We start from the raw sequence: 26915 nt of genomic DNA on the forward strand, positions 1-26915 counted from the left end.
ATCTGGGGAGTGAACCAGCAGATGGAAGGTCTCTTCCTTTTTCCGTCTCTCCCTCCCTATCTGTAATTTTTTTTTTTTTTTTTTTTGACAGGCAGAGTGGACAGTGAGAGAGAGAGACAGAGAGAAAGGTCTTCCTTTGCCGTTGGTTCACCCTCCAATGGCCGCCACGGCCAGCGCGCTGCGGCCGGCGCACCGCGCTGATCCGATGGCAGGAGCCAGGTACTTATCCTGGTCTCCCATGGGGTGCAGGGCCCAAGGACTTGGGCCATCCTCCACTGCACTCCTGGGCCACAGCAGAGAGCTGGCCTGGAAGAGGGGCAACCGGGACAGAATCCGGCGCCCCAACCGGGACTAGAACCTGGTGTGCCAGCGCCGCAAGGTGGAGGATTAGCCTAGTGAGCTGCGGCGCCGGCCGACTATCTGTAACTCTTTCAAATAAATAAATCTTTAAAGAAGGAGCCCGAGTATTGTAATCAAAGCTCAGCTGAGTCCTTCTTCAGGGCTGTCTCAGGCAGCGAGAGCCACCTGTCTGGTCACTGCTTCACAGGACACAGAAGTGCTGTCCCAGTGCCCCAGTCTGGGACAACTCCAGGCCCACGGCAGCTCCGGGACAGCACAGGCAGAGGCTTTCACCACAACTGCATCACGACCGACTTTTCTCTCCGCTCAGTCTTCTGCTTTCATTCCCCCATAGCTGATCCCGGGACGCTTCCTGGACCTCCATCCCCACTTCCGAGTCTGTTCCCCAGCCGGCGTCTGACGGCAACAGTGCCTGGCGTTACAGGAGATGTGGAGTCTGTCTCCTAGGTAGGATGGAGACTCGTGGGGCATGCACACTGCACCCAACCCATCTTAGTATCACACACGTGCCCAGCAGACAGTAGGGATTCAAAAACACTTGTGGAACTAAATGGGAAGAGCTAGGAAAAAAAAAAAGGTTTATCTTCTTAAAACAAGTTCTTCAATGTCAGGGGCTAGTGCTGGGTTATAGCTAGTAAAGCTGCAGCCTGCAATGCCGGCATTCCATGCGGATGCTGGTTTGAGTCCCGGCTACTCCACATCTGATCTAGCTCCCTGCTAATGCTCCTGGGAAAGCTGCACAAGATGGCCCAAGCGCTTGGGCCCCTGCACCCATGTAGGAGACCCAGAAGAAACCCCTGGCTCCTGACTTTGGCCTGGCTTAGGCCTGGCTGTTATGGCCATTTTTCAACCAAAGGATGGAAAATCTCTAACTCTGCCTTTCAAATAAATAAAATAAATCTTAAAACACACACACACACACACACACACAAAATGTATCTGTGAAGAGTAGTATTGTTTTATATTTCAAAAAAATTTCTAATGGAAGAAAGCTGGATTCTGATGGCCTCCCTTGCAGTCAATGCAGTTTTAATTTCTGCTGGTTGCAGTAAATTAAGGAAAGAAAAAAAAAAAAAAAAACTAGCTTTACCCAGATACACAGTACACTGACTGCCTTCTCAGATTATTGTGGATAGCTTTAAGACCACACCAAAACTCAATATAGAGCGGTCTCCTGAAAGTTAATTGCTAAGCAAAATCTGAAACCTCATCATTCAATTTTTTTTGTACCCTGGTACTTTAGATTCAACTGGCCTATCTCATAATTTGAATAACTTTTACTTGTGCATGTTTTCCTAAGATCATACTGAATTAAGACCTTGCAAATGTCTCATTTAAAACATCAAAAGGCTACACTGTGGTGTAGTCGGTTCAAGTACTGACTGCTCCACTTCCAATCCATCTCCCTAATAATGTACCTGGGAAAGCAGCAGAAGGTGGCCCAAGTCCTTGGGCCCCTGCCCCCATGTAGGAGACCTGGAAGAAGCTCCTGGCTCCTAGCTTCAGTCTGGCCCAGCACCAGCCAATTGTGGCCATTTGGAGAGTGAACCTGCAGGTAGAAGATCTCTATGTCTCTCCCTCTCCCTTCCTCCCTCTCTATAACTCTGCCATTCAAATAAATAATTCTAAAAAAAAAATTAAAAAAAAAAAAAAAAAAAAAAGGTCAAGTCTGTTAACATAATCACCAAGCTCATCAGAGAAGTCTTTACCTACTGGGAAGCTTACAGGCTCTCAGCGGAGGGTCTGAGTGCTGCCAAATGCCAATGCTGGCTTAAAATCTTGAACTTTATCATCGTCAAAAGACAATGACAGGCTCACTTCACTTAGTTTGTCTGGGAGTGTGCAGCACTGTAGTTCGTTAGTGATTCTTTCAAGTAAAAACTGAAGAGAGAGACGAGTTTATTAGCTCATAACTCAAGTGCTGTTTCTTGAGACAATCGGTGTATTCTGGCAGGAAGCGGAGGTGCTCGGTGCAAGCTTCCTGTTCCGGCACACGGAGTATTAGAAAGACGTGGGCTCGGAGGTGGAGGTTTAACAAAGTTAACGATCTTTAATGTTTTATCGAGAACACTATTTGGAAAACTAGCATTTCTTAAAACTGCAGGTACGTGGCTATGAGGAATGTGGGATCACTGCCCGTGTTGTGCCAGCTAAGGTGCTGGAGTTAACTCACCACTGTCCTGGCACCATGTACACGAATGTCAAATGGTGGGAAAAGTTCTCGGGACCCCCAGGGTCACAGACCGTAGTACTTAGGCAAACACTGCCCTAAAACCACGCCACTGCTGACTTCTCCAGAAATACCACCCCCGCTCGTCTTCGCAGAGACAACAAGTCCTCTGGGCTTTAAACACCAAGAGCAGTCCCGAGGAGCCGACTGAGCAGTGTGTGTTCCAGTGACTGACGGGGCCTACTGCCATACCTGACGCTGAGAGGGGACTCCACGGAGAGCCCCAGGAGGGCACAGGCATCCCGTGTGAAGATGTCACAGATGTCAGCCCACTGGTTTGCATCAAGCAGGTGGACGTACGGCGAGTTCTCGATCCCTTGTCTCAGGTACACAAGGCTTCCCATCAAAACCTGAATGTCTGAACAAAAAGCACCAGCGATTTGGAGGTGAGAACAACCGCACATGACATGAGTCTGCTTGCAGGTAACAGGCTGAGAAAGGCAACACCCCCACCTCCACTGAGATAGCCTCAAATAACGCAACAACGTCTACCGAAATTCTGGTCCATGGCACAGGTGTTGGACACAGAGGGTAAGATGCCACTTGGACACAGGTAGCCCCTAGCAGAGTTGGATCCCGGCTTCCTGCTAACGGAGGCAGCAGGTAGCTCAAGTAGTTGGGATCCCGCCACCCAAGCAGGACACCTGGATTGAGTTTCCAGCTTCTGGTTTGGGTCTGGCCCAGCCCCAGCTGTTGCAGGTATTGGAAGAGCGAACTAACAACTGGAAGATCTCTTCATCTCTCTCTGCCTATCAAATTAACTAAATAAAAACTTTAAAAATAATTCTGGTCCTTCACTCAGTTTAAGCTTAACATTTCTTTCCTCATCCTTAAATTTAAAAATACAGCATGAAGAGAAAGGGGATGAAAAAGAAAACACCTACATTGGCTGTAGAACGAGCCAGTGCTCTCACATTGCCACTGGCCAGTCAATAGCAGCAGAAGGCAAGACATGGCTGGGCACAGGGCAAGCGCACCTTCGCTCTTCCTTAGCCTCCCCTGAGCTTCATACAGACCAAAGAATATGCACTGGTTGCTTCTGACTTTATGTTCTGCTTTCATATCTGACTTTACCCTGGGGCAGTCAGAGTTCCGGGAGTGATTTTCATCTACAATTGTTTTAATTTAATGGCAAATATACATTAAGGTTTAATTAAGATAAAATGTTAAATTCCAGTGGTGGCTGTTTAGCCCTATTCCAAACATTAAAATCAATTGACTCCAGATTTACCTTTTTGATGATTTAGGGCAAATGGCTGGAAATTCTTGGCATACTGTAGTGCCTCTCGCTGATTGGTAGTTCCACCCATTAATAAGCTAATGAAGTACAGTCGGTGCAGCTTAAACTCCAAGGAGCTGTTTTGGGCTATGAGCATTTCACGGTTTGATACTGCCCACCTACAGAAAAAGCAGAAAAAGAATTTAACAATAATCAAGAGAATAAGCAAGGTGCACTCAAAATTGTTTGAATCTAGTGACATGAAGAAGCTTGGTCTGCCACCTTGTGGAAGTCTGTGGTAGCATCAACCCCTAGGGGAGACACCACAATTCCACCTGAAGAAATGCTACAGTTGGCGAAGGAGAAAAATACGCAGTTAGAAGACAGTCACACCTTGGCAAGGTTTCACAGCACAAGAGGAGCGACTGGCGTGTCACACCTGGGGTGGGACCTGTACAAGGAAGTGACATGAGCCACGACAGTCACAGCTGCACTGCTTAGATCCCCTGTTTCCTGTTCAACTGGAAACCTAACTCAATCAAAGATGCCAGGAGGGAACCATCGTTTATTTAAAAGACTTATTTATTTGAAAGGCAGAGTTACAGAGAGGCAGAGAGAGAGAGAGAGAGAGAGAGAGAATCTTCCATCCCTTGGTTCACTCCCGAGATGGCCACAACGGCTGGAGCTGTGCCAATCCGAATCCAGGAGCCAGGAGTTTCTTCTGGGTCTCCCATGTGGGTACATGGACCCGAGGACTTGGACCAGCGCCCACATGGGATGCCGGCACTGCAGGCAGCAGCTTTATCCACTATGCCACAGTGCCAGCCCCAAAATATTCTACTTCTAACCCAAGGATTACTGGAATCTGAACTGGGTGTGAACATAAAATCTCAGGGACCCCACAAACAACAGGAGTATAACATTTCAAGTTATTTACAACAGCTCAGTTGCTGGGGGGAGCTGTACCTCCCAAAGCTGCCCATCTAATGGATCCTACCTGTCCTCAAAAGGCTGCGCTTGCAAAAAAATATTCTAATAACTTGCTGATAGATCCACAGCTTAAGAGTCAAATCCTGACATTTCTTTGACCTCCAGGGATCATCCAGATCTTGGAAACATTTACCTTAAGTTTAGGTTCGCTTCAGAGCCTGGCCGGCACCGGAGTGACCATGGTCAAACCGCCACGCCAAGACTGGCGAAGCCCGCCCACAGGAGCTAGGCACTTCCGGCAGCTGGCTCTCACCAACACCCAACACCGTCCACCCACACAGGAGCTGCACAGTCGCAGTCTCCAGGCTGCCAGGCCCCTGGGGGACTTCTAGCTCCAGGGGGTACATTTCAGCCAGGCCACTTACCCGAAGTTCCTAACCGCAACTCATAAAAGCTCAAGCAAGGCTGGGTAGCGAGCCTGTTCTTTTTTTCCTCTGACACGAGGTTGTATGTGCGAGGGTTTGGAAGTCAGAGAAGGGAGCTAGAAAGACCAGCTGCTCGTGGTAATAACAGATGAAAGCGCACTGGAGAAAAGAAAGGCCCTCAGCAGGCGGTGCACACAGGAAAACGCCCATGATGCAGCGCTAAAAGGGGGGAAACCTATGACGTACAGGGAAAGAACAGCCACCACTTAGCAGAATTTCTAACAGGAATTTTCTCAGGAGAAGCTGAATTTCAAGCATCAGTTGCTACGGGCGGGGCTCTGACTGGCAGCGGGCGGCTGAGTGAGCAGCAGCCCCCGTCAGCACACGGCTCAGCAGTCCAGGCCTGCCCGCAGTGCCCAGGCTTTCTATAACCAACATGCTACTTTACACTTGAAAAAGGCAGTCGCATTCTAGGCTGATGCAAAAATAACAAACAAACCCATCCAAGTTCCCACACTTCTTTAAGTGATACTTTGTCTCAGTCTGTTCGACTATCTCCATGTAACTTCTGAATATTAAAACTCAAATCTCACACGGCAAAGAAGCTTTACTCTTCTTCCTCCTTAGCAAAAATGTCTAAACTTAGGGTGACACTCCCGATTTTAACCCTACACACTTTTTTTTTTTTTTTTTTTGACAGGCAGAGTGGACAGTGAGAGAGAGAGACAGAGAGAAAGGTCTTCCTTTGCCGTTGGATCACCCTCCAATGGCCGCCGCTGCAGCCGGCGCACCGCGCTGATCCGATGGCAGGAGCCAGGATCCAGGTGCTTTTCCTGGTCTCCCATGGGGTGCAGGGCCCAAGCACCTGGGCCATCCTCCACTGCACTCCCTGGCCATAGCAGAGAGCTGGCCTGGAAGAGGGGCAACCGGGACAGAATCCGGTGCCCCAACCGGGACTAGAACCCGGTGTGCCGGCGCCGCAAGGTGGAGGATTAGCCTATTGAGCCACAGCGCCGGCCAACCCTACACACTTGTAAGCACGCTCTAGCACTGAAGTGAAATCCCCGCCTGCCACACCCCCAGCACGGTACCCAGGAACCCACATTTGTATTCTCTTAACTGCAGCTCCAAGGGCACAGTTCACTGGGCAGACAGGTATCCGCTCTAACTTGAAGTCATTACGTGTGGCCTCCTAATACAGCAGCTAATCTTTCTAAAATTCTTTTATGGCCACTTCATGATTCTATGTTTTTGCTCTATAAATTCTTGTCGGAGTGCTATATTCTGGATAATGGCATTTCTAGCAAAGTTTTTTTTTTTAACGCTTATTTTCATTAACCTGAAAGGCAGGGGCAGGGGAGAGCAAGATCTCCCACCCACTGGTCCACTCCCCAAAGTCTGGACCAAGCTGAAGCCAGGAGCCCAGAACTCCATCTGGATCTCTCAGTGGGTGGCAGGTACCCAAATGCCTAAGCCGTGATCTGCTGCCTTCCAGGATACAGTAGCAGGAAGCTAGACTGGAAGCAGAATTCGGACCCAAACTGGCAGGCTGACACATGGCAGCTGAACCTGCTGTGCCACAATGCCTGGCTCTGATTTCTTTTTTAAGAGTTTATTTATTTTACTTGAAAGTCAGAGTTACACAAAGAGAGAAGGCGAGGCGGGGGGAGGGGGGTGTCTTCCATCTGCTGGTTCACTCCCCAATTGGCTGCAATGGCCGGAGCTGAGCCGATTCTAAGCCAGGAGCCAGGAGCTTCTTCCAGGTCTCCCAGGCAAGTGCAGGGGCCCAAGGACTTAGGGCATCTTCTTTCTACTGCTTTCCCAGGCCATAACAGAGAGCTGGATTGGAAGTGGAGCAGCTGGGACTCAAACCGGCACCCATATGGGATGCCAGCACTGCTGGCGGCAGCTTTACCCGCTACACCACAGCGCCGGCCCCTAGCCCTGATTGTCAATTTAAAATACATACACGTTTGGAGCCAGTGCTGTGGAGAAACGAGTGAAGCTGCGGCTGCAGTGCTAGCATCCCATAAGGGCACAGGTTGGAGCCCCAGCGGCTCTACTTCCAATCCAGCACTTTGCTATGGCCTGGGAAAGCAATAAGATAATGACCCAAGTGCTTGGGCCCCTGCACTCTCATGGGAGACCCAGAAGAGGCTCCTGGTTCCTGGCTTCAGACAGGCCAAGCTCCAGCCATTGCAGCCATTTGGGGAGTGAACCAATAGACAGAAGACCTCTCTAACTCTGCCTTTCAAATAAATAAATCTTAAAAATACATACACATGCACACACACCTCACTTTATCAACCAGCAAGTTAACTAAAAATTCAGTTAAATTATTGATTTTTTTTTTTTAATTCTTCTCCCAAATCTCTAACGTGGGCTACAAGACCACTGTCAACTTTGGAACTATCCCCTACTTAGAGAAACACTGCAGAGAGGAGGGGGCAGGGACAGCAGGTCACCAATGTCAGCTACCTCAATTCACTACCACCACAAGCTCCTATTAAAGAGAACTCCCCAAACAAGACTACTGACTAAGTCAGATACAACGCACACCTACACAATTACCCAACAGAAACACTCATTATCCTAATTGTCAGGCCTCTGGAAAGGCTTGGCACACTGTTTGCTCCATATTCAGAATTTCCCTATCATTGCAAAAATGACGACAAGATTTCGCCCGCAGCCAGCTGTTCTCCCCCAGCGACCTGACACCAGGGGCCTGTCTCTCTCCTGCAATCTGCCTAGCAGGCTGGGCATCTATCTCTGGGAATACTTAAGGAAAATGCCTCTTTGCATGTCCCACAGCACACTACGCTACCACTCCTGACAGGATTTTTAAAGGCATAAGTACGGTTTTAAAATAGCCTCCTTTAGGGACTTTCTTCAGTCTCCTTTTTTAGCCTCTTGGGATAAGAGCTGAAGTTCAGGGGCAATGAGTCATGCTGATGTACTGCACAGGTATGGACGCGGTAGGGCATTATTACCATGAATCAAATGCTTTACACACTCAGAGGATGGCAAACATTACAGAAATCAAAGTTCAAACAAAGTTAAGCCATTAGTTTGGAACAGCTACCATTTCATTCGTAAGGTATCTTTCTTACTTTTTAAGATTATTGATTTAGTTCAAAGGCAGAGTTACAAACAGGAAGGAAAGGCAGATCTTCCATCTGCTGGTTCACTCCCCAAATACCACAACACCCAGGGCTGGACCAGGCTGAAGCCAGGAGCCTGGAACTTCACCCAGGTCTCCCTCGTGGGTGGCAGGGACCCCAAATATTTGGGCCATCTTCTGCTCTGCTTTCCCAGGTGGCATCAGCAGGGATCTGGATCAGAAGTGGAACAGCTGGGACTTGAACTGGCACTCCTTCATATGAGACGCCAGCATAGCAGGTGGCGGCTGAACCCACAGCACCAGCACACCAACCCCCTGTGAGGTATTTTCAAGTGACAATTTCTCAGATGTGGGTTGGGTCCATCGCTGGAACTATCACCTGACTCATCACGCAGCTGGTGAGTCTTTGTCCTCACATGCTACTTAAGATGGGGTGGACATGAAGGAAACTGAAAACAGATCTGTGTAGATGGGGCAGGTGTCTGGCATAGCAGTTAGGACAGCAGGTGACAGCCTAAGTACCTAGGTGTCTGCACACAAGTGGGAGAGACCTGGGTTGAGTCTGGGCCGCTGACTTCAGCCTGCCCCAGTCCCAGCTGTTGCAGGCACTGTATTCTGACAACAGCTATTCTGTCTCTCAACAAACATGCACACACGTTGGAACTTGATAGAACTTTCACCTTAGCCAGTGTAAAAGACGATGAAAAATGGTGTTGTCACCCCAATGTCTTCTCTTCGCTGGCCTTTCTATTCCGCTATGCCATCGTCTTTTCTGCATCCTTCTCACTGGCACCTTTTTCCTTTTTCAATTAGCTTCTTTCAATATTGGTACATTCTCCCCAACAGACTGCACACAGGAAGTTAATCTATCAACTCTCTCCTCTTCCACCTTTCCAGAATTCGGACGAAGGAAGGGGAGGGAGGAGAATACCCCGCCGTGTTCCAGCCCTGAATGCCCTCCCCGTCAGACCTCTCCAGAGCCTTGCTTCCTCTGTGGTTCTGGGTGCTCAGCAAGCAGCACCTCGCTCGGGAAGAGCACCCACAACCAAGAACAAGCACACAAGCACAAGCACACACACACACACACACACACTCCAGAAACCCCTTCATCACTGCTATCCTCATCTCCAGTGACAGCCGAGGCACCTCTCCTTGCTTCCTCTTGCTATTTTCTAGAACCATTTTCTGCTTATAACGTGTAGAATAACTTCTTGAGCCTGACAAGGAGTAGGGCTAAGGACTACTGATCACACACACCACTGGCAGACTCCAATGGCAGCTGCTGTGGGGGGTTGCTTCTATCCCCAGGGGAAGCTTCTTGTATTTCAGCAGCCTGCTAGATACCATTCATGGCCTGTCCAAACCAAAACTCTCTGTGGCCTAAGCTAAGAAAACCCATTTTCACTCCTCTGTGCCCTCGTGGCATTCTACTGAGAATAGTGGAGCGGCTGAAGAATGTGGGACGAGTGTCCCAGACACAGTGGTGAGCTACTCACAGGCCCTCGGAAACGATGCTGTGCAACAAGGTGACCACATCTCAGCACATGTGGTCCTCTGTGCCTGTCAGCCAGGGCTGCAAGCCAGGACTTCAGCCAGAATAAAGGTGTGAGCCTATCTAAATTAAGGCGTGGCTCAACTTCACTCCCAAGATAAAAGCAAACTGCCCTTCTTCCTTTCATAACATACCTTCTATCAGACTTGAAAAATTCAGGGGAAAAAAAAGAGGAAAACAACTGTAACAAGGGTGTGAAACACCCTTGCAATCTGTGGCAGGACTATTATTATGGGGCAACATTTACAGACATTTGACAAGATCAAACGTACTGGGGCCGGCACTGTGGCCTAAAAGGTTAAGCAACTGCCTGTGACGTTGGTATCCCATATGACAGCTAGTCTGAGTTCCAGCTGCTCCACTTCTAATCCAAATCCCTGCTAATGTACCTGGGAAAGCAGAAGATGGCCCAAGTCCTTGGGTCCCTGCACCTGCGTGGGAGACCTGGAAGAAGCTCCTGGCTCCTGGCTTTGGATCGGCGCAGCTCCAGCCACTGTGGCCATTCGGAGAGTGAACCAGTGGATGGAAGACCTTTCTCTCTGCCTCTCCTTCTCTCTTATCTGTAAGCTCTACCTCTTAAATAAATCTTTTTAAAAAATTATATAAATATTAAAAAAAGAGAGATCAAGTGTACTGTGACCCAACATTCTAGGAATGTACACTACCTAGCTGGGCACTGGATACTCACGCCTGCACCACTTATAAAGCAACAGACTGTGAACTACCAAGCATCCATCAATAGAGGCTAATTAAAACAAGAATATATTAAGAATATTAAACAGCCACCAGAAAAAAATGAGATGGTTCCATATGTTCTGATACAAGTAAAAATTCAAAACTTGTCAGGTAAAAAACAACTGTGTGTACAGTAGACAATCTGTGCATGCAAACACAAACATACTTAGCACCATAAACTTGTTCACGTATGCCATCTCGGGAAGTGAAAGGCCACGGTGACTGTCCATGGGGACAGAATGTGGATGACTGGGAGGGAAGGGAGAGGACGTCCACTTCTGACTGCATTTTGAGTCTGTTAAAGGAAGCCTTAGAAAGAACTTACTGAGGCAACCCAAGGACTATTTAGGGGAGAAAAAAAAAAGCTGATGGACTCTGCACTACCCAACAGCTTTCTGTAAGGCCGCATCTGCTGTCAAGACAACAGCATCATGGCATTTCCGCACGAGAACATTAAACACTTTCTAGAGCAACCTCCTCTCACGCCAATTACATGTGCAGCAAGCTCATATTAAACTGTGCTTCCACATGGATCTGCCTAGCACAAGCTAGTCTCAGAGCCACTAGTAATCCAAACTGTACGTATGATTTAGCAATGCCAGCAGTCTTTAAAGGCCCAGGCCTGCTGCGCACGCATGCACGCACACACACACACACACGCGCACATACACACACACCCAGGGTTCTGGGTCTGAGTGGCTGAAAGCCAGATCCTGGACTAAGGCGAATCCACTAAGGTAGTATCACTCTTCGAGACACCTTTAGGAAGGCACCAGCTGGCTGGCTTCCCCGAAGGCAGGACCTCTGTGGAAAGGTCAGGAGGTGGCACGGCTGTTGGCACTGTTGAGGCTCTCCTTCTCCCTGTCACGTTCACTCAGAATCCTCCTCCAGACAATTCCATCGTTCCATTTACTGAATCCTGCCAAGAAATAACTACCACTCTACCACTCTAAGGTTCCAGAGAGGAATCAGAAAGGGGCGGGGCGGGCCATCTACACGAGGAGAGAAACCTGCCGGAACTCGCGGTACCCAGGGGCAGTGCCAGTCCTGGCCAGCTCCGGACCCGGAACCTGAACTTGTTCTGCCGTGACTCTTCTCTTGCGCCTTCTTTCCACGGCTGGACCTGAACAGCCAACACTGTCCAGGCGTCTTTCTCGGCGAGCCCTTGCCGGCTGGTCAGCGCCGCTGGCCGGCCTTGGCCTCCACCTCCGGACACCGCAGCTGCCTGCAGGAGCTGCTGCAGGCCCTCTCCCTCCTCTTTGCCCTCGCAGGAGGCGACATGAGTCTTCTCCCCAGCGTGGGCTTGCGAGAGGAACCAGAATCCCCCAAGCCGGTGTTCCCTATCTTCCAACTTTGCTGTAAGTGGAACAAAACGAGTTTTCTCTATCTAGCCCATGAAACATTTGCTTGCATCCACCAGTAGTGGGCAAGAACTGCAAAAGTGTTTGAGTCGTTGAAAGGCGACTTCCACTGAACATTTTCCAAGTTCTGAAGAACTTCAATTTTGCTTTAATAGGTGTGAATGGTGGGGGCAAGGCGGGGGAAGCTGACACAAGGACTCCCTGGTGACATGAACAGGAAGCACAGGGTTATACAACGCTGAATGCATATCTTCACCGTGGGATTACCGAGCTGAGTCAACAGTCTCTCACGTCATCTTCTGGCTCCACATCCTTCTCTCAGGCTCCAATCCCTCCTCCGTAAAGCGAGTTCTGACCTTGTGGGGCCATTATGAGGACTGAGCCGGCGTGGCGTGTAAGACTCTCCAGAGGCCCCGGCTAGAATCACCACTACGCTCCCCATGCTGACACTGAACATGGGAATGCGCCCAGGAGAGTGAAATGGGAACATTGTACTGTATAGGAATTCCCACTGTTGCCATGGAGTGCATGGGATGACCCCTCCCGCTGCCCAGACTGTCTTGAGGTTACAAATGATAGAAAAAACAGAAATAGCTGATTTATATGCTGTGATTATCAACAAGAAACTTCTACCTTACAGAAAAATCACAAGGTTTAAAGGGTCCTAATCCTCCTCCCCCTCACCCCAACACGGGGCTGGCATTGTGGCAGAGCAGGTCAAGCTGTTGCCTGGGACACCCACATCCCACGCTGGGGTGCCAGTTCAAGTCCCAGCGACTCCACCTTTGATCCAGCTTCCTGCTAATGTGCCTGGCAGTCAGCAGATGGCGCTGTAAGTACTACAATTCCTGTCACCCACGTGGGTGACCTGGATGGAGTTCCTGAGCCCTGACTTCAGCCTGGCCCACTTGAAACGTGAACCCGGGTGGAAGATCTCTCTCTTTCAAATAAATGAATCTTTAAAATTTTTTTTCTTCTCTATTCTTTTAAATAAAGAAAAGAATTCTTAATTAAGAAAAGAATTCTTAATTCTTTTAAAAATTATTTTCTTCTTTATTCTTTTCCAAAAGGAAAGTTGTGAGTACTTTGATGGCTGGGGCAGCGCAGATACACAAGCACAGTTACTGTCCACAGTGAAAGTTTGATGAAAAACCCAAGAAATTAATGAGTCAGTGAACATTACCTTGAAAAACAACCCAAATATTATTTCCTTTCATCCCTACAGGACAACTGGGAAACCGGCTACACTTTAATATTTAGGCATCCTCACTCTCTATAAAGATACTGTATTTTGTTTTAAAAGGTGTTGGAAAGTACTTGGCTCAATTTATCTTTTTTTTTTTTTTTTTTTTTTTTTTTTTTTGACAGGCAGAGTGGACAGAGAGAGAGAGAGAGAGAAAGGTCTTCCTTCCGTTGGTTCACTCCCCAAATTTCCGCAACGGCCGGTGCGCTGTGCTGATCTGAAGCCAGGAGTCAGGTGCTTCTCCTGGTCTCCCATGGGGTGCAGGGCCCAAGCACCTGGGCCATCCTCCACTGCACTCCCTGGCCACAGCAGAGAGCTGGCCTGGAAGAGGGGCAACCGGGACAGAATCCGGCGCCCCGACCGGGACTAGAACCCGGTGTGCCAGCGCCGCAGGCGGAGGATTAGCCTAGTGAGCCGCGGTGCCGGCCTTGCTCAATTTATATTTCAGGTGTGTCACAATCTAAAATCTGCTTAAAAAACAAAACCCATGAACTATACACAAAAGCAACACACATAAGGGTACAGTTTCAGTGAAAGCTAGCTGTAAATACAAAGTACGCACCACATATTTATAATTCATGCAGGAATTTTATGTTTTACAAATTTACACAGCCATTTCTCTCTACCTGTTTACTGGGCTGGTTTTAGAACTACACAAATGAACAGAGAAATGGTCAGAAACAAAAAACTACCTATGGAGAACTACATGGGTCGAGGGAAAACTGTGCATCTTATAAAAACCAACATAAATAGTCTCAATTTTTTTTTCCTGGTAATAATTATCTCAAATCCTTCCAGTTTTAAACATATCAGGATCTTAAAAGCCACGACCTCACGTACCATTGCTTCTATCCTCCAGTTTCTTCCCTTTATTTTGCGAGCTATTGATTACAAACACAACTGGGTCGGCACACCACGGTGCAGGCCAAATGCAGCTCGCAGCCAGTTCTGCACAACAGATGGCCACGAATGGTTTTTTCACATTTTGAAAAGATCATAAAATAAAACACGGCAGAATGTGTGACAAAGACTTTATGTGGCCTACAAAGGCTAACACATTTACCATTTGGCCTTTTAGGACAATGTGCCGACCCTGCCTGCTCTAGGGCAGTATTTCTGCTCGCTCAGTTCACGGACAGCAGTGACAAGTTCACAGGGAATCCAGATGCACAGTAACTAAGAACAGAGCACCTTCCTGATGGTACTTGCTGTCTTCCCGGGCACCACTTAGTCCCAGGAAGCACTGACGTCGTCTCCAGGAAGGCTGGCACAGACAGCACCCTGCAGAAGCTCCGCCGTCGAGCAGGCACCGCCTGCACAGCAGTGCTTCGGCTCCAAGGCTGCTGGGCCCACACAGAGCGCGGTGGGAAAGCCTGGGTGCAGGAAACCCATTTCTCTCACGGGAATTCAGACCAAATGATAAGGGAAATGAGCTCCATTTTCTCCCACCACGCACACCCCCCCAAACCGTTCACTACACTAAGGATACATTTCTCCCTCGACTGCTGTAAGTCTACCCTAGGTGAGATAAACCTAAAACTCTCTAATGTGTTTTCAATTCGCTTCTCTCACAGAGTTTCCTCGCAGTCCCCACAAGAAAACAAACGCAGTGACTCACTCCAAAGCAGGCCTCAGCACTCTGACTTTTAATGCTTCTAATATTCGATTTAACTCCACAAATGGTTCTTTTTGACTTGGGTCTACTGAAAGACCAGATTCCTGGAAAACAAAACAAAGCAGGACTTTCGTTAGAAGATATCAGGGTAAAGACACAGTGACCAAAGTATATTCTTAAAAAAAAAAAAAAGATTATTTAATTTATTTGAAAGTTACAGAGAAAGGCAGAGACAGAGAGAGGTCTTCCATCCACTAGTTCAATCCCCAGATGGCCACAACGGCTGGAGCTGCACCGGTCTGAAGCCAGGAGCAAGGAGCCTCTTCCAGGTCTTCCATGCAGGTGCAGGGGCCCAAGCATTTGGGCCATCTTCTACTGCTTTCCCAGGCTGTAGCAGAGAGTGGGTTCGGAAGAGGAGCAGCCGGGACTAGAACCAGTGCCCATATGGGATGCCAGTGCTTCAGGCCAGGGCTTTAACCCACTGTGCCACAGCACCAGCCCCAAAAAGTATATTCTTAATTGTAAACTATAGGGTGGAATATTAAGACAGCTTCCATCCAACATGTTCTGCCGTGGCAGAGACAAGACTGGCCCAAAGTCACTCTGCCCTGTTCCACATTTCAGCTGGGCACATGAACACATGGAATAAAACTGGGTATGTAAGGCCAATGAGATACAAATGTGCGATTGTTGGCCCTGCCTGGGATACAAAGGTGTGGCTAGAGCTCTGGCTGCTCTTCTGGACCATGAGGACAGGGGTCCCTAAGACAGAGCAGTACCATAAGCAGTGTAGGTTCCTAACGGCTTCCCAGAGCACAGCTGCCACACGGGCTACAGACACCCTACTACCTACTTCTATTCAAGAAAAAGTAGTTTCATTTTTGTTTAAGCCCTTGTTATCTTAATTCTCTAAATTAGGAAAGACTGGGGCAGGCTACTAGCCTAGCAGTGTAGACGTGGGTTTGAATCCCAGCCCCAATGACTGGGTTCCTGCCACCCACAGGGGAGACCTCAATTGAGTCCCAGCTCCTAGCTGGATGGGAGCCCTCTCCCTGTATCTGTGGTCTCTCTGCCTCTCAAATAAATAAATACTTTTAAAAATAAAATGGGAAGGCTTAGATTAGAGAGAGGTTCAGCTTATAGACTGGCCTTACATCATTCAATCCTTTTAGTCCTTCATTTTCCTAGACAGAAAGAGCAACAGCACACAGTGGCTTAGCTTAGGTTAGAGACCCACGGATCAGAGAACCTCTGTGGCGTTGGGCAAGTTAGACGTCCCACCTGTGCAGGAGGAATGATAACCTCTACTGTATGAGGCTGCGTGACAAATACGGGCTTACGGTAAACGCCGAGTACACAGCCGCTGCTACTGTCCACTGCATGGCACTGGGAAGCTGTGAGACCCCGCAGCTCAGGTCTAGTCGAAATGACAGCCGTATGCTGCTCACCTGAAGTGAACATTAGGTCTGAAATGTACTTGATCGACAAAATTCTTTGAGCTGGGCTAGATCAGAAGAAAAGATGCTAACGTTTCTGTCCCTCTCCTCCGCTACATCAACCTTCCCTATCCAAAGAGATGGAGAAGGCAGGACCACTTCTGATGTTCCTGATTCATGAACTGGGATCCACTTTGTCAGCCAGAAACAAGGAAACAATTCAGTTAACAAGTTTTCACTTAAAAAAAAAAAAAGAAAGAAAAAGATTTCCTAGTAAACTGAGGTCATCCCTGGTAATTAAAATATTAAGACTCTCTCTGTAGGGGCCGGTGCTGTGGCGTGGCAGGTAAAGCTGCCGCCTGCAGTGCCAGCACCCCATATGGTGCCAGTTCAAGTCTGGGCTGCTCCACTTCGGATCCAGCTCTCTGCTACAGCCTGGAAAAGCAGCAGAAGATGGCCAAGTGCTTGGGCCCCTGCACTCAGGCGGGAGACCTGGAAGAAGCACCTGGTTCCTGGCTTCAAATAGGCCAGCTCTGGCCATTGTGGCCATCTGGGAGTGAACCAGGAGATGAAGACCTCCCCAACCCCTGCCTCTGCCACTCTGCCTTTCAAATAAATAAATCAATCTTAAAAAAAAAAAAAAAAAAAAAACAAACAAACAAAAAACAAAAAAACCACTATCTGTAGCTAGCAGACATGAAAATCCCACTCGGCAAATACCGCGCACTGCAGGGAGCTGTGTTTCTGCCCCATATCCTCCCAGCAGCCACACTTACCTGGCAGAGCTCCTCCGCCACGTCCAGCATCCCTTGGCGGAAGAAGTGCTCCACCATCACCTCATTGAGAAGCCTCTGGCTGTCTGCCTGCCAGCAGCCATCTATTCCCACACTGCTAATGTCAGAGTCAAAGTTCTGGGAAAAGAAAGAAAAGGAGTCATGAATGGATGCTTTTCACCTCACCCAACAGAAAGCATGCGCCTCATTTCACTCTCAGGGTTCCTGGTAAGCACCTCATCCCCTTCTGTCTGCAGACCCAGGGCACGGAACCTTCTCCCTGTCCATTTTACTCTCAGGTGTTCCTGGTAAGCATCTCATCCCCTTCTGTCATACGACGGAACCTTCGCACTGTTCACCCTTGTCACCCTTTCTGAAGAGGAAACAGGTGTCTTTTTGGAGAATATTTTGGAAAAACATACTGATTTAATAAGAATCTCTGTGATTCCACTGAACTCAAGTGAACAGACTGAGTTCTAGACACACTATATCGACAGTCTTGGAAGAACACAGTATGACTGTACAAGCATACTCCCTGCAGCACGGTCTGTAACAGGGAGAACACACACGCCCGTAAATAATCCATGGTCCATTCAAACAACGCAGCAGTGAGGTCAGGACTGCAGGGACGGCCAGGCACTCACGGGGCTGGTGCGTTTACTCCTGGGCTCGCCAGCTACTATGTACCCGTGGGTCTGACTCTAAACAGTATACTACAGACTGAGCTGGGGACAGACCCAGTTCCCAGGCCCCAGAATGGCTACAAACACAGGACAAAATTTGCATAGCTACAATGGTTTTGAAAATGAAACTTAACATTGAACCTCAACCCAGGGAAGACTGATCAGAGCATGCGGCCTGAGCCTACCCAGGTAGAATCTGTGAAACAAAAGTATCAGCTTTCTCCACAGAATTTAAGCAAGACCCACAGTGTTGTAATATTCAGTATGTCCTGGATACACACACAGTTATTCTGCATACAAAGTAACAAGAAAAATCTTAACTGGGGGCAAAAATCATTGACACCAAGAGGATGCCAATACTGTAATCAAAGATTACAAAAGATTTAGAGTAATCAAAAGAGTTAGAGTAATTCTTATAAAAATGTTCCAAGAATAAGGGCAAGCACCTTTGAAAGATAGAAAGATTCAGCAAAAAATAGAAGATACACGAGCCAAAAATTCTTTAAAAATTATTATATAGACAGACAACAGAACGCAGGTGTTAGCAGAAAAACAATCAGTGAAGATAAATAAAAATTGAACAGAAAAGATTTAATGACAGCCTCTGGGACTGTAAGAAAATAAGAAAAGACCTAATATTTGTATCAAAGAAGAGGATACAGACTGGTACGGAAAAATAATTTGAAAAGCATTTCCCAAGTTTGGCAAAAGATATAAACTTGAGATTCAAGAAGTTCAGTGAACTACAAAAAAAAAAAAAAAAAAAAACCAAACAAACAAACAAAAAAAAACAAAACCTCAAAGAACACCTCAAAAGCACTCCTAAAAGCCAAAGCCAAAGCAAGTTTTGCAAGCAGCCAAGGTGCTACTTTTATGGGAACTATAATTCAAATGATTGTAGAGGCCAGAAAGGAGTGACAAAACATCCATCAAGTCCCCAAAGAAATTCTGCTCTCAGGGAAAGTTCCCTTCAGGAAGGCAGATGAATGAAGACGCTCCCAGAGGAGGGAAGGCTGCATTTGTCGCTGGCTGTCCCGCTCCGCACAACTGCCAGGCTCTTCAGACAGAAGAAAACGAGGCAGGAAACCTGAAACATCAAGGGCGACCTACTGCACCTCTGCCAGCCTTCTCCTACCCACTTCCCCTCCCACTCCCCCTCGTCTTTCAAAGCCACTGCCCTCCGAGAAGCCTCCGGCACCCTTCCTGAAGGCACACAAACTTGGGCAGGGTATTTAGATTGAACCGAAATCACAGCTGGATTGTTCTACAGCGCGTACCCAGAACGGGTGGCAAGTGACCACAACAACAACTGCACACGACCACTCCTGACAGTCAGCACAGGGCAGAACACCACGCTGCCCCGGAAAGAGCTATCTCCTCTGTTTGCAAACATGAAGCCGTAGCCGATAGCTGAACGCACACAATAAAATTTGGAATCACTTGGACAAAACCAAAACACCAAGATTACTGTCATTTTAATTTTATTCATTTTCTTTTTACGGACATCTTTCGTGGCTTAGTATTTAGCCTAGAGAATGGAAATAATACCAAGCACCTAGAGGCTACAGCACCCACGCACATATACAACAGACAGATCGATCCCTGGCCCGGAAGAACCACAACTGCTTGGATGAGGTTCTGCCTGCTGAGAGTTAATTTTCCAACAGCTCATCTATCCTTATGCTGTCTGTGACAACTCAAACATTGAGAGGGGGACTATGTTTTTCCTCTCTGGACTTGACTAGAGGTAAGAGCAACTGATGTTACTATGTTCTCCCATATTTTAAACCCCAAAAGCCATTCAAAAGACTAAAGGTGGGGGTATCTGCAGATCCCAGAATTGATTACAAACCCTGTGACCTGCCAATAACTATCAGCCAGAATCACCGAGAGTAATTAAGACAACCCCTCACTAACCTAATTCAATCCAAATTAAACCTTCAGGTTTCTAACACGCACTTGAATATTTATTCCCAAACCTCATCAAATTCCAACAAATCTTTCAGGCATGGTCCTCAGCAAAGAAATGAAACAAATCTGCATGGCACGAGGGTCAGCTCCAAGGACAGCCCGCACTAAAACAGACTCAGCAGTGTATCTTCAATCAGAATTTTAACGGTTACCATACCAGACAGTACCTGCTCACACAAAAGAATTGCCTGAATTCTTTCCTTTATATAACAAAAGTGAACATGGATCACCTAGAAAACTTTAAAAATAGTCCACCATTTAAACAATTTCCATGGGTCTGTTACAAAGTTCTGTAATGATGTCCTTCCCTTAGCCTTGTTTCCTTAAGGCTTATGAACGTCACCATCATATGACTCAAGAAAACCTAAAACCCTTAAGGTCAGAATCTCTGTATTCAAACTTGATAACTTATGTGCTATTCTTGGAGAATCAGCATGAATGAGAAATGCACCAGATGAAATTTTCTGAGTTTCCTTGCATCATGCTAACTTTCCAGTTTAAACTCACTGAGGAAGGTAAGTAAACGACTTTCACCCATAGTATGTTTTCTAGTTCCAAGTAATGAAAATTAAAACAGATTATAGGGTCACACTCCTCCGGCTAAAACTGCAGGTTCTTACTCAATGTTGCATCAGCGCTGGAATCAGGTCCAGCTTCTGTTGCTAGGCAACCAACTCATTTGCATGGCCGCCCAAAAAATCCGCAGCACTGTGAGGACGGGGTGAAGAGAAATACCTGTCTATAATTAGCATCTTGTGTTACCGCACTTTGTCCTTTCACGTGTTTAAGGCAAAGCCTGGCCCAATGCTTTGAGACGGGAAGGAAGGACCCAGACAAGAACCAAAAGCAAAAAAAGCACACGTTCAAGGCATTCAAGGGTGTGTCTGTCTGGAGAGGATGTTCTGGTTTGGAAGGAACAAGCTGGAAAACACTAAATTTGGAAGCTGAGGCAGAGAAGTCAATAACTTCAACACAATTTCGTTTTGAAACTGAGACCTACATGGCCCACCCTAACTGGATCAAGAACAGGCTCTCAAGTCAGCCAAACTTGCAGGGCTGGCTTTCGCTGTTCACCACCAAAACTCAACCCACTTCTCAAACAGATTTTATGCAATTTCAATTACTGAGCAGACAGTGGTAACAACGTGGTAAAACTCTCTTTTATTTTTAAGGTGCCAATTCTCTAGTATTAACCTTTTTTTTCCCCCAAACTTTCCCTCTACTTTGAAGGAAAATTGGTGCATGAACCTAACAATGCATTATTGTTGCATCTACCGGGAACAAATCCCCTGACAAGCATGCAGTAAATCTGGTTTAGCAGTGAGGCAGACTGCAAAGGAAACCTAACAGGGTAAGTTGACGTGGATCCTGGTTCCCATCAGATGGTAGAATCGAGCTACTCACACACAACCCACAAAAGCTTAATACTCAGGTCTGAAAACAATCTCCTCTCAATAAGACAACTGAATAGAAAAAAAAAAATGAAAGAAGAGCATAAAATTCACAAAGGGGGAAATCCTTGTGGTCAAACGCGAAGAGATGCTCAATCTCAAACATGATCAAAGGAACACAAAATTGGGAGCAAGGATTTAGTCTAGCAGTTATGTCTCATATTGGCATGCCTGGGTTTCATTCCTGGTTCCAGCTCCTGACTCCAGCCTCCAACACAGGACCTGGTGGGGGAGGTGGGAGTGATGGCTCAAGTGACTGGGCTCCTGCCATCCATGTAGAAGACCTGGACTACTACATCCCTGGGTTCTGGCCCAGCCCCAGCCATTGTGGGGATTGGGGGAGTGAATCCGTGGATGACAGCTCTCCTTCTGCCACTCAAATAATAAAAAAATGATTGTAAAGGCAAAATTAATACAAGTAGATACTATTGCACATCCATTTGATTAACTTTTCAAAAATTTAACGTCTGTTGATACCTGCGCTATAGGTTGAGAAATGAGGAAACAGGAAGTGCTGAATGTGTCTGGTAGGACTGTAACTTAGTCTAGACCCTTCAGGGAAGAACTTGGTAATCCCGGTAAAGCAGCTGATGAGGCGTGTGTCCTGCGAGGAGATGATCCCTATTTACGCAGATTCCAGACAGCCTAGCAAACTGTGGGCTGGCAACACATTCAGCACTCTGGAGGTGCATTTTACATACTGGGGCTACCTTTTTAGATATTCCATATCCTCTACTGTACAATATTTGCACCTCTACTTTGGGTTTCCAAGATAGGGGGAAGGTAGGTTCACAGTGACGGCCCTTACTTTATAAACAAAGGAAAGGAACACGCCCAGATCCGGAAGATGCTCCACACTCCAGCCATCTGTCATTCGCCTTCCTCACTATCACTTTACCCAGTTTGGCTGTGGTCAGCCTGCTGCCTGTGATGCCGCCTTATCAGAACAGATCACAGAAGTTTGCGTGACTGTTTTTTTTAATTAACTCCCAAAGATGACAAACATCTCTGTTATGATTCTGGATACAAAGGAGAGATTTATATGTGGTGGGTGCCCTGAGGGTACAAGAGATCAATTCTTTCCAGAAACTTCAGTACGGGAGAGTTCCTCTGAGTCTTAGAGTCTGAGGCTGCTGCTGTTCCGAGTTAGACAGACAGACAGACAGTGAGTGAGCTTTCACCCAAACGCCCACAACAGTATCTGGCAGAAGCCAGGAGCCAGGAACTCGTCTCCCATATGGGTGGCAGGACCCAACTACTCAAACCATCTCCCACTGCCTCCCAGGTTGTGCCTTGGCAGGAAGCTGGAACCAGAAGTGGACTCAAACATAGGCACTCAGATATGGACCACGGGCATACAATTACAATTAGCGACTTAAATGCTTAACACCCGCCCCAAATCTGGGTTTTCATCCCAGCTCTTCCGCTTGTTTTCTAGCTCTGTGACCTCAGGTACGTTACTTAACCTCAGTTTTCACATGTGAAAACCCCTACTGGTACCTATCCGACAGCAAACCTTCCCAATAACTCAGCAGAAGGCCAGGTCGTGCCACCAGTCTTCTCATATTTAAAAGAATCATTGGAAAATATCAACAGATATGAAAAAGCATATTAGATATTGGTGATAAGCTCATTAACTTAAAAGCATTTAAATACAATCACAGACCGGGCTGGCCAGCAAGGCTTAATGCGTATAATGCCCTTTTGTTCCTCTTAACCCAACCTGCCTGGGATGTTAGACCAAGCACAGTACTTCCACTTCCAGACACAGCAAATGGGGTCTGTACCACATTCACGTGCAGCGAGACCGTGGACACCAGACTGCAAAGGCCCCAGGCTTTCCTGTGGCCCAGATTGTAACTCATCAAATCACTACCTGCAGCAGCTAAACGATGCAGCTGCATTCTGCTCAGAACACAAGAAATAAGAAAAACACAGGTCTGTAACTTAGAACTAACGATGCAATGTGACAGATGGCCGCGAAGGCAGAGTTTAACTTTTGTTTGTAAATGATCTCCAGCCTGAAAGGGCAGAAGCAATACCGGCTCACAGGGGCTGACGCCCAGAGAGCGAAGCCACAGAGCATCCAGTTGTTCATGAGCCAAGGCTCTCGTTCTATCAACGGAAACCTTTATTTTTTGTAAAGATTTATTTTGTTTATTTGAAAGACAGAGTTACAGAGAGAGGTAGAGACAGAGAGAGAGGTCTTCCATCCACTGGCTCACTCCCCAGATGGCCACAACAGCCGGAGCTGCGCCGATCCAAAGGCAGGAGCCAGGAGCTTCTTCCAGATCTCCCACGTGGGTGCAGGGGCCATCTACCTGCTTTCCCAGGCCATAGCAGAGAGCTGGATCAGAAGAGGAGCAGCCGGGACTAGAACCAGCGCCCAAGGCCAGGGCTTTAACCCACTGCGCCACAGCGCCAGCCCCAGAAACCTTTCTTGCCTAAGCAAGTAGGACTCAAAGAAAGGGGCAGGCAGGAGGGTAACTGGGCCTCTATCAGCACCTGTTTCCCACGCCAAAGCACTCTTCCAAGGCTACGAATTGCTCTCAGGCTCACATATTCCCAGCCCCTCCTTCCCTGAGAGTGCCGACAAGAAAGGTCCTGGGGAGGTCTTCGGGACACCCACCTGCAGCAAACCACTGAGGCCAAGCCTGGCTGGGTCAGGTGAGTCAGGTCCACCCCGGTGCACAAGGCAAGCAGCGGATGGCAGCTCCTCTTCAAACCCCATGACTTTCAGAGCAACATCCTCCCTCCCGACCTCGGCAACGCATTTCACTAAATGCCTCGCACAAGTGCAGATACACTGCCTCCTGCATCTTCTTGATCTGTTCTCCAGTAACTGGGGCAGCGAATGAGGCACAGCTTTCCAACTATTTTATTTTTAGGAAACACATTACTCTTGGCATGGTATCAATATTTTCTTTATAAATGTATCAATTGTTCCATTTTGTTAATTCCAGAAATTCTACCTATGATATGTATCAAATTATGCTTATATTTCAGACCTCAGCTTACTTCTTTTTATTCTTAATCAGAGTGAATTTTCTAGTCTTTTTAATTCTCCGTCTTCCTTAATGCTTATATAATGCTATAAGACGTTATCTATTACACAATGATAGAATTTTGGAGCTAGTACGTAACTTTACCCACTACTATTTAAGGCTGAACATAAGAACTCACCGCCCACTGCTATTTTTATCTTCTCTTACATCCCAGTCATACCTACGTAAAAGGCAGTTCCAGACTGTCCACCTACTATCTTAAAACACTCGGCATTTCCTGGTTTATACCATTATTCCATTCACTCTGACAGTCAGCATTTCACCCTGCCAATCTAGATGCTCCATCTAGTGGCAGAAAATCATTTCAGACAAAGTAGTTTAAAAACAACGTTAACCATTATTTCCCCCCTTCAACATCACCAGATGTACAACGCTCTCATGATTCCCTAGTACAGCACAGAGCACACCCTTGGGTGAAAACTTTTCCCCAACCCTGACCCATCACTTCCAGGTATATACCTGGACATTACTGAATACCTTTGAGTCTTAGTTTCCTCATCTGGAATGTAAGAACAACACATCTGTATTATGGGATACAAGTACATGAAGCATTTGGTTCAGTATCTGGAACACGGCCAACTCTAAGTGACCGCTATTATCTCCCTACTCCAGACCACTCATGGTCAAGCCATCTTCAGCTCCTTCATGATTCACTCCACTTCCCGTAGGCCTTCCATCATTTACCTCCTCCCAACTCCATCTTCCCCTCCTCCCAGCAGGGCCAGGCACTCTAACCAAGTCAATCCCTTGTGAGTGTTTAACACGAGTCAAGCACATTCCCAGGTGCTGTTTTACAGCCTCTCTTCCTAGCCCTGTGGAGAATCACAGCTGACTGCTCTGTCACTCTGAATCTTACCCATATTCTCAGTCAAATCTAGGGCATCACTCTACAAACCTTAGATTAATGAAGAGCACAGCAATTGTTCCTTTATGATAAGCAGCGGTTACCCTACACAAGCTTATTTTATGTTGTGGAATCTTCCCAGGCATATGTGTACAATAAGCACTTTATATGATCAAACAAGACTGCAATCGTAAACACCATAAAAACTGTGTTTTTATATTTTAACTGTACTATGGCAGATTTTAGACAATTCACAATCTTAGTACTAGTTATTTCAACACATATATACACACCTCTGAAAGTAAAGCAGTGATTATTTTTATCGACTTTTCCTATAAATTAAAAAAAAAAGCCAAAGAAAATGTAAAACATTGAATAAAACGTCCTAAATCAGAATTCCAGATTTTCTAAAAATGGGACAGGAAATTAAAAGCAGCCCAACGCAGAATTTCTTTACACTAAAAAAAAATTTTTCCACAGAATCCAATGGCTGGTATTATTTATTTTCAATAGGAATCATACTATGAGCATTTGAAAATGCCAACTTATTAAAGCAGATTTCTTCAACTTTTTATATTCACAGTAATTATAAGCCAGAAAATGCCTTGGTTACTACCACCAGAAACCTCTTTTCTGTTTACATTTTTAGAGAAGTCATAGCTAGAGAACCTGAAAATACATGAAGATTAAATGAATTAAAGGGATGATTATCATTTAGCATGTCAAAAATTTACCCAAATTTCTTAACTCAAAACCAGCCTGCTAATGAAGGCTCTCTGATTGCCCCCATCTTGTGAGGGAGGGAGCACATGTCCCTAAAATGCTGCTCGCAGGCTGCTGGATGGCATTCCAGGTTCCCAGGCAGGTCGGTCTGGTGTGGCGCTTAAAAGCCTGGGCCACAAGAGCTCCAGCTCCACCCTGCTTGCTCACCACTCACTCACAAGAGTCCACTCGGCTTTTACAACAGGCTGCCCGGAGCCTGCACAAGTTTATCCGAGTCACATGACGATGACAGCTGGGGACTTGACAAGTCAGTGGAGTCTCAGGTGACAAAGCCCAACAACAACACGGGAATCCATTCACAATATCCAGGTGGTTCTAGTGGGGAAAGAGCTGCCTCTTCAGATGAGACCAAGTAGATGCCAAAACTCTCAGGAGGAAGTGTGTGGAAAGATGCTAGAGAACCGGGCTGGAAGACCCAGGTGTTCCTCTGTGGCTCTGGAGTACAGTCTAACAAATACTCGTTGGGATGGTATGTGAGAAGAATCCAGAATCCAGGTCACATAGAACATAAACTACTTTCATAGGAACATAAAACAATTCTTGAAAGAAATTTTAAAAGAATTATTTGAATATGCTCATGAAAAACAAAATGCCTTCAAAAGAGGAAGGAGCTAATTGAAATATGTAATCAGGACCATCCACCTCAAACACATCCTCCCCAATAATAAAGCCAAAATGCAAATCAGTCAGCAAAAATGTATCCCTGGATATCTATTCTGAAAGAGCTATTTCCATTTTTTGGCACCAAGTACATCAAAACGGTTCGCCTCAAAGGAAGTCAAATACCTACCACCCTTCTGAGTGGATGTATCTGCAAAGACCTGCCGGGCCTGCAGGAGACCTGCTCGGCAGCGACAGGACACAGACACAGCAGGTGACGGGAAAACACAGCTTCTCTACCAGTGACAGAGCGCTAAGCTGGTGGACCACGTGCCTAGCTGTTCTCCATCCTGGAACACACTGAGCTATGGCTGAGCCGGTTCCCACTTAGGGCAGGCACCTGCCATCTCTTCCCGGGCACTCTTCTCTGACTACCTTGGAAGCGTTAGCTTTCCCACCGGCATGGCACCTAAGGTTCTGCCACTCAGATGCCATCAGAATTGCGGACGGCAACTTCA

The 26915-nt window shown here is 46.9% G+C and overlaps 1 protein-coding gene across 3 annotated transcripts in view; it reads right to left on the reverse strand.

Annotated features, from left to right (window-relative positions):
• The window catches only part of RMND5A (required for meiotic nuclear division 5 homolog A), a 58135-nt gene that overhangs the window by 8912 nt on the left and 22308 nt on the right, over positions 1 to 26915 (reverse strand). For all 3 annotated transcript variants that reach the window (XM_008254149.4, XM_002709647.5, XM_017340241.3), the window contains exons 3-6: positions 17004 to 17138; positions 14795 to 14895; positions 3822 to 3988; positions 2783 to 2948 (exon numbers count right to left, since the gene is read on the reverse strand). In XM_008254149.4, coding sequence (XP_008252371.1) covers positions 2783 to 2948; positions 3822 to 3988; positions 14795 to 14895; positions 17004 to 17138 — 569 coding nt within the window. The remainder of the gene's footprint in view (positions 1 to 2782; positions 2949 to 3821; positions 3989 to 14794; positions 14896 to 17003; positions 17139 to 26915) is intronic.

Source organism: Oryctolagus cuniculus, chromosome 2 (genome assembly GCF_964237555.1).
Source record: "Oryctolagus cuniculus chromosome 2, mOryCun1.1, whole genome shotgun sequence".
Lineage (NCBI taxonomy): Eukaryota > Metazoa > Chordata > Mammalia > Lagomorpha > Leporidae > Oryctolagus > Oryctolagus cuniculus.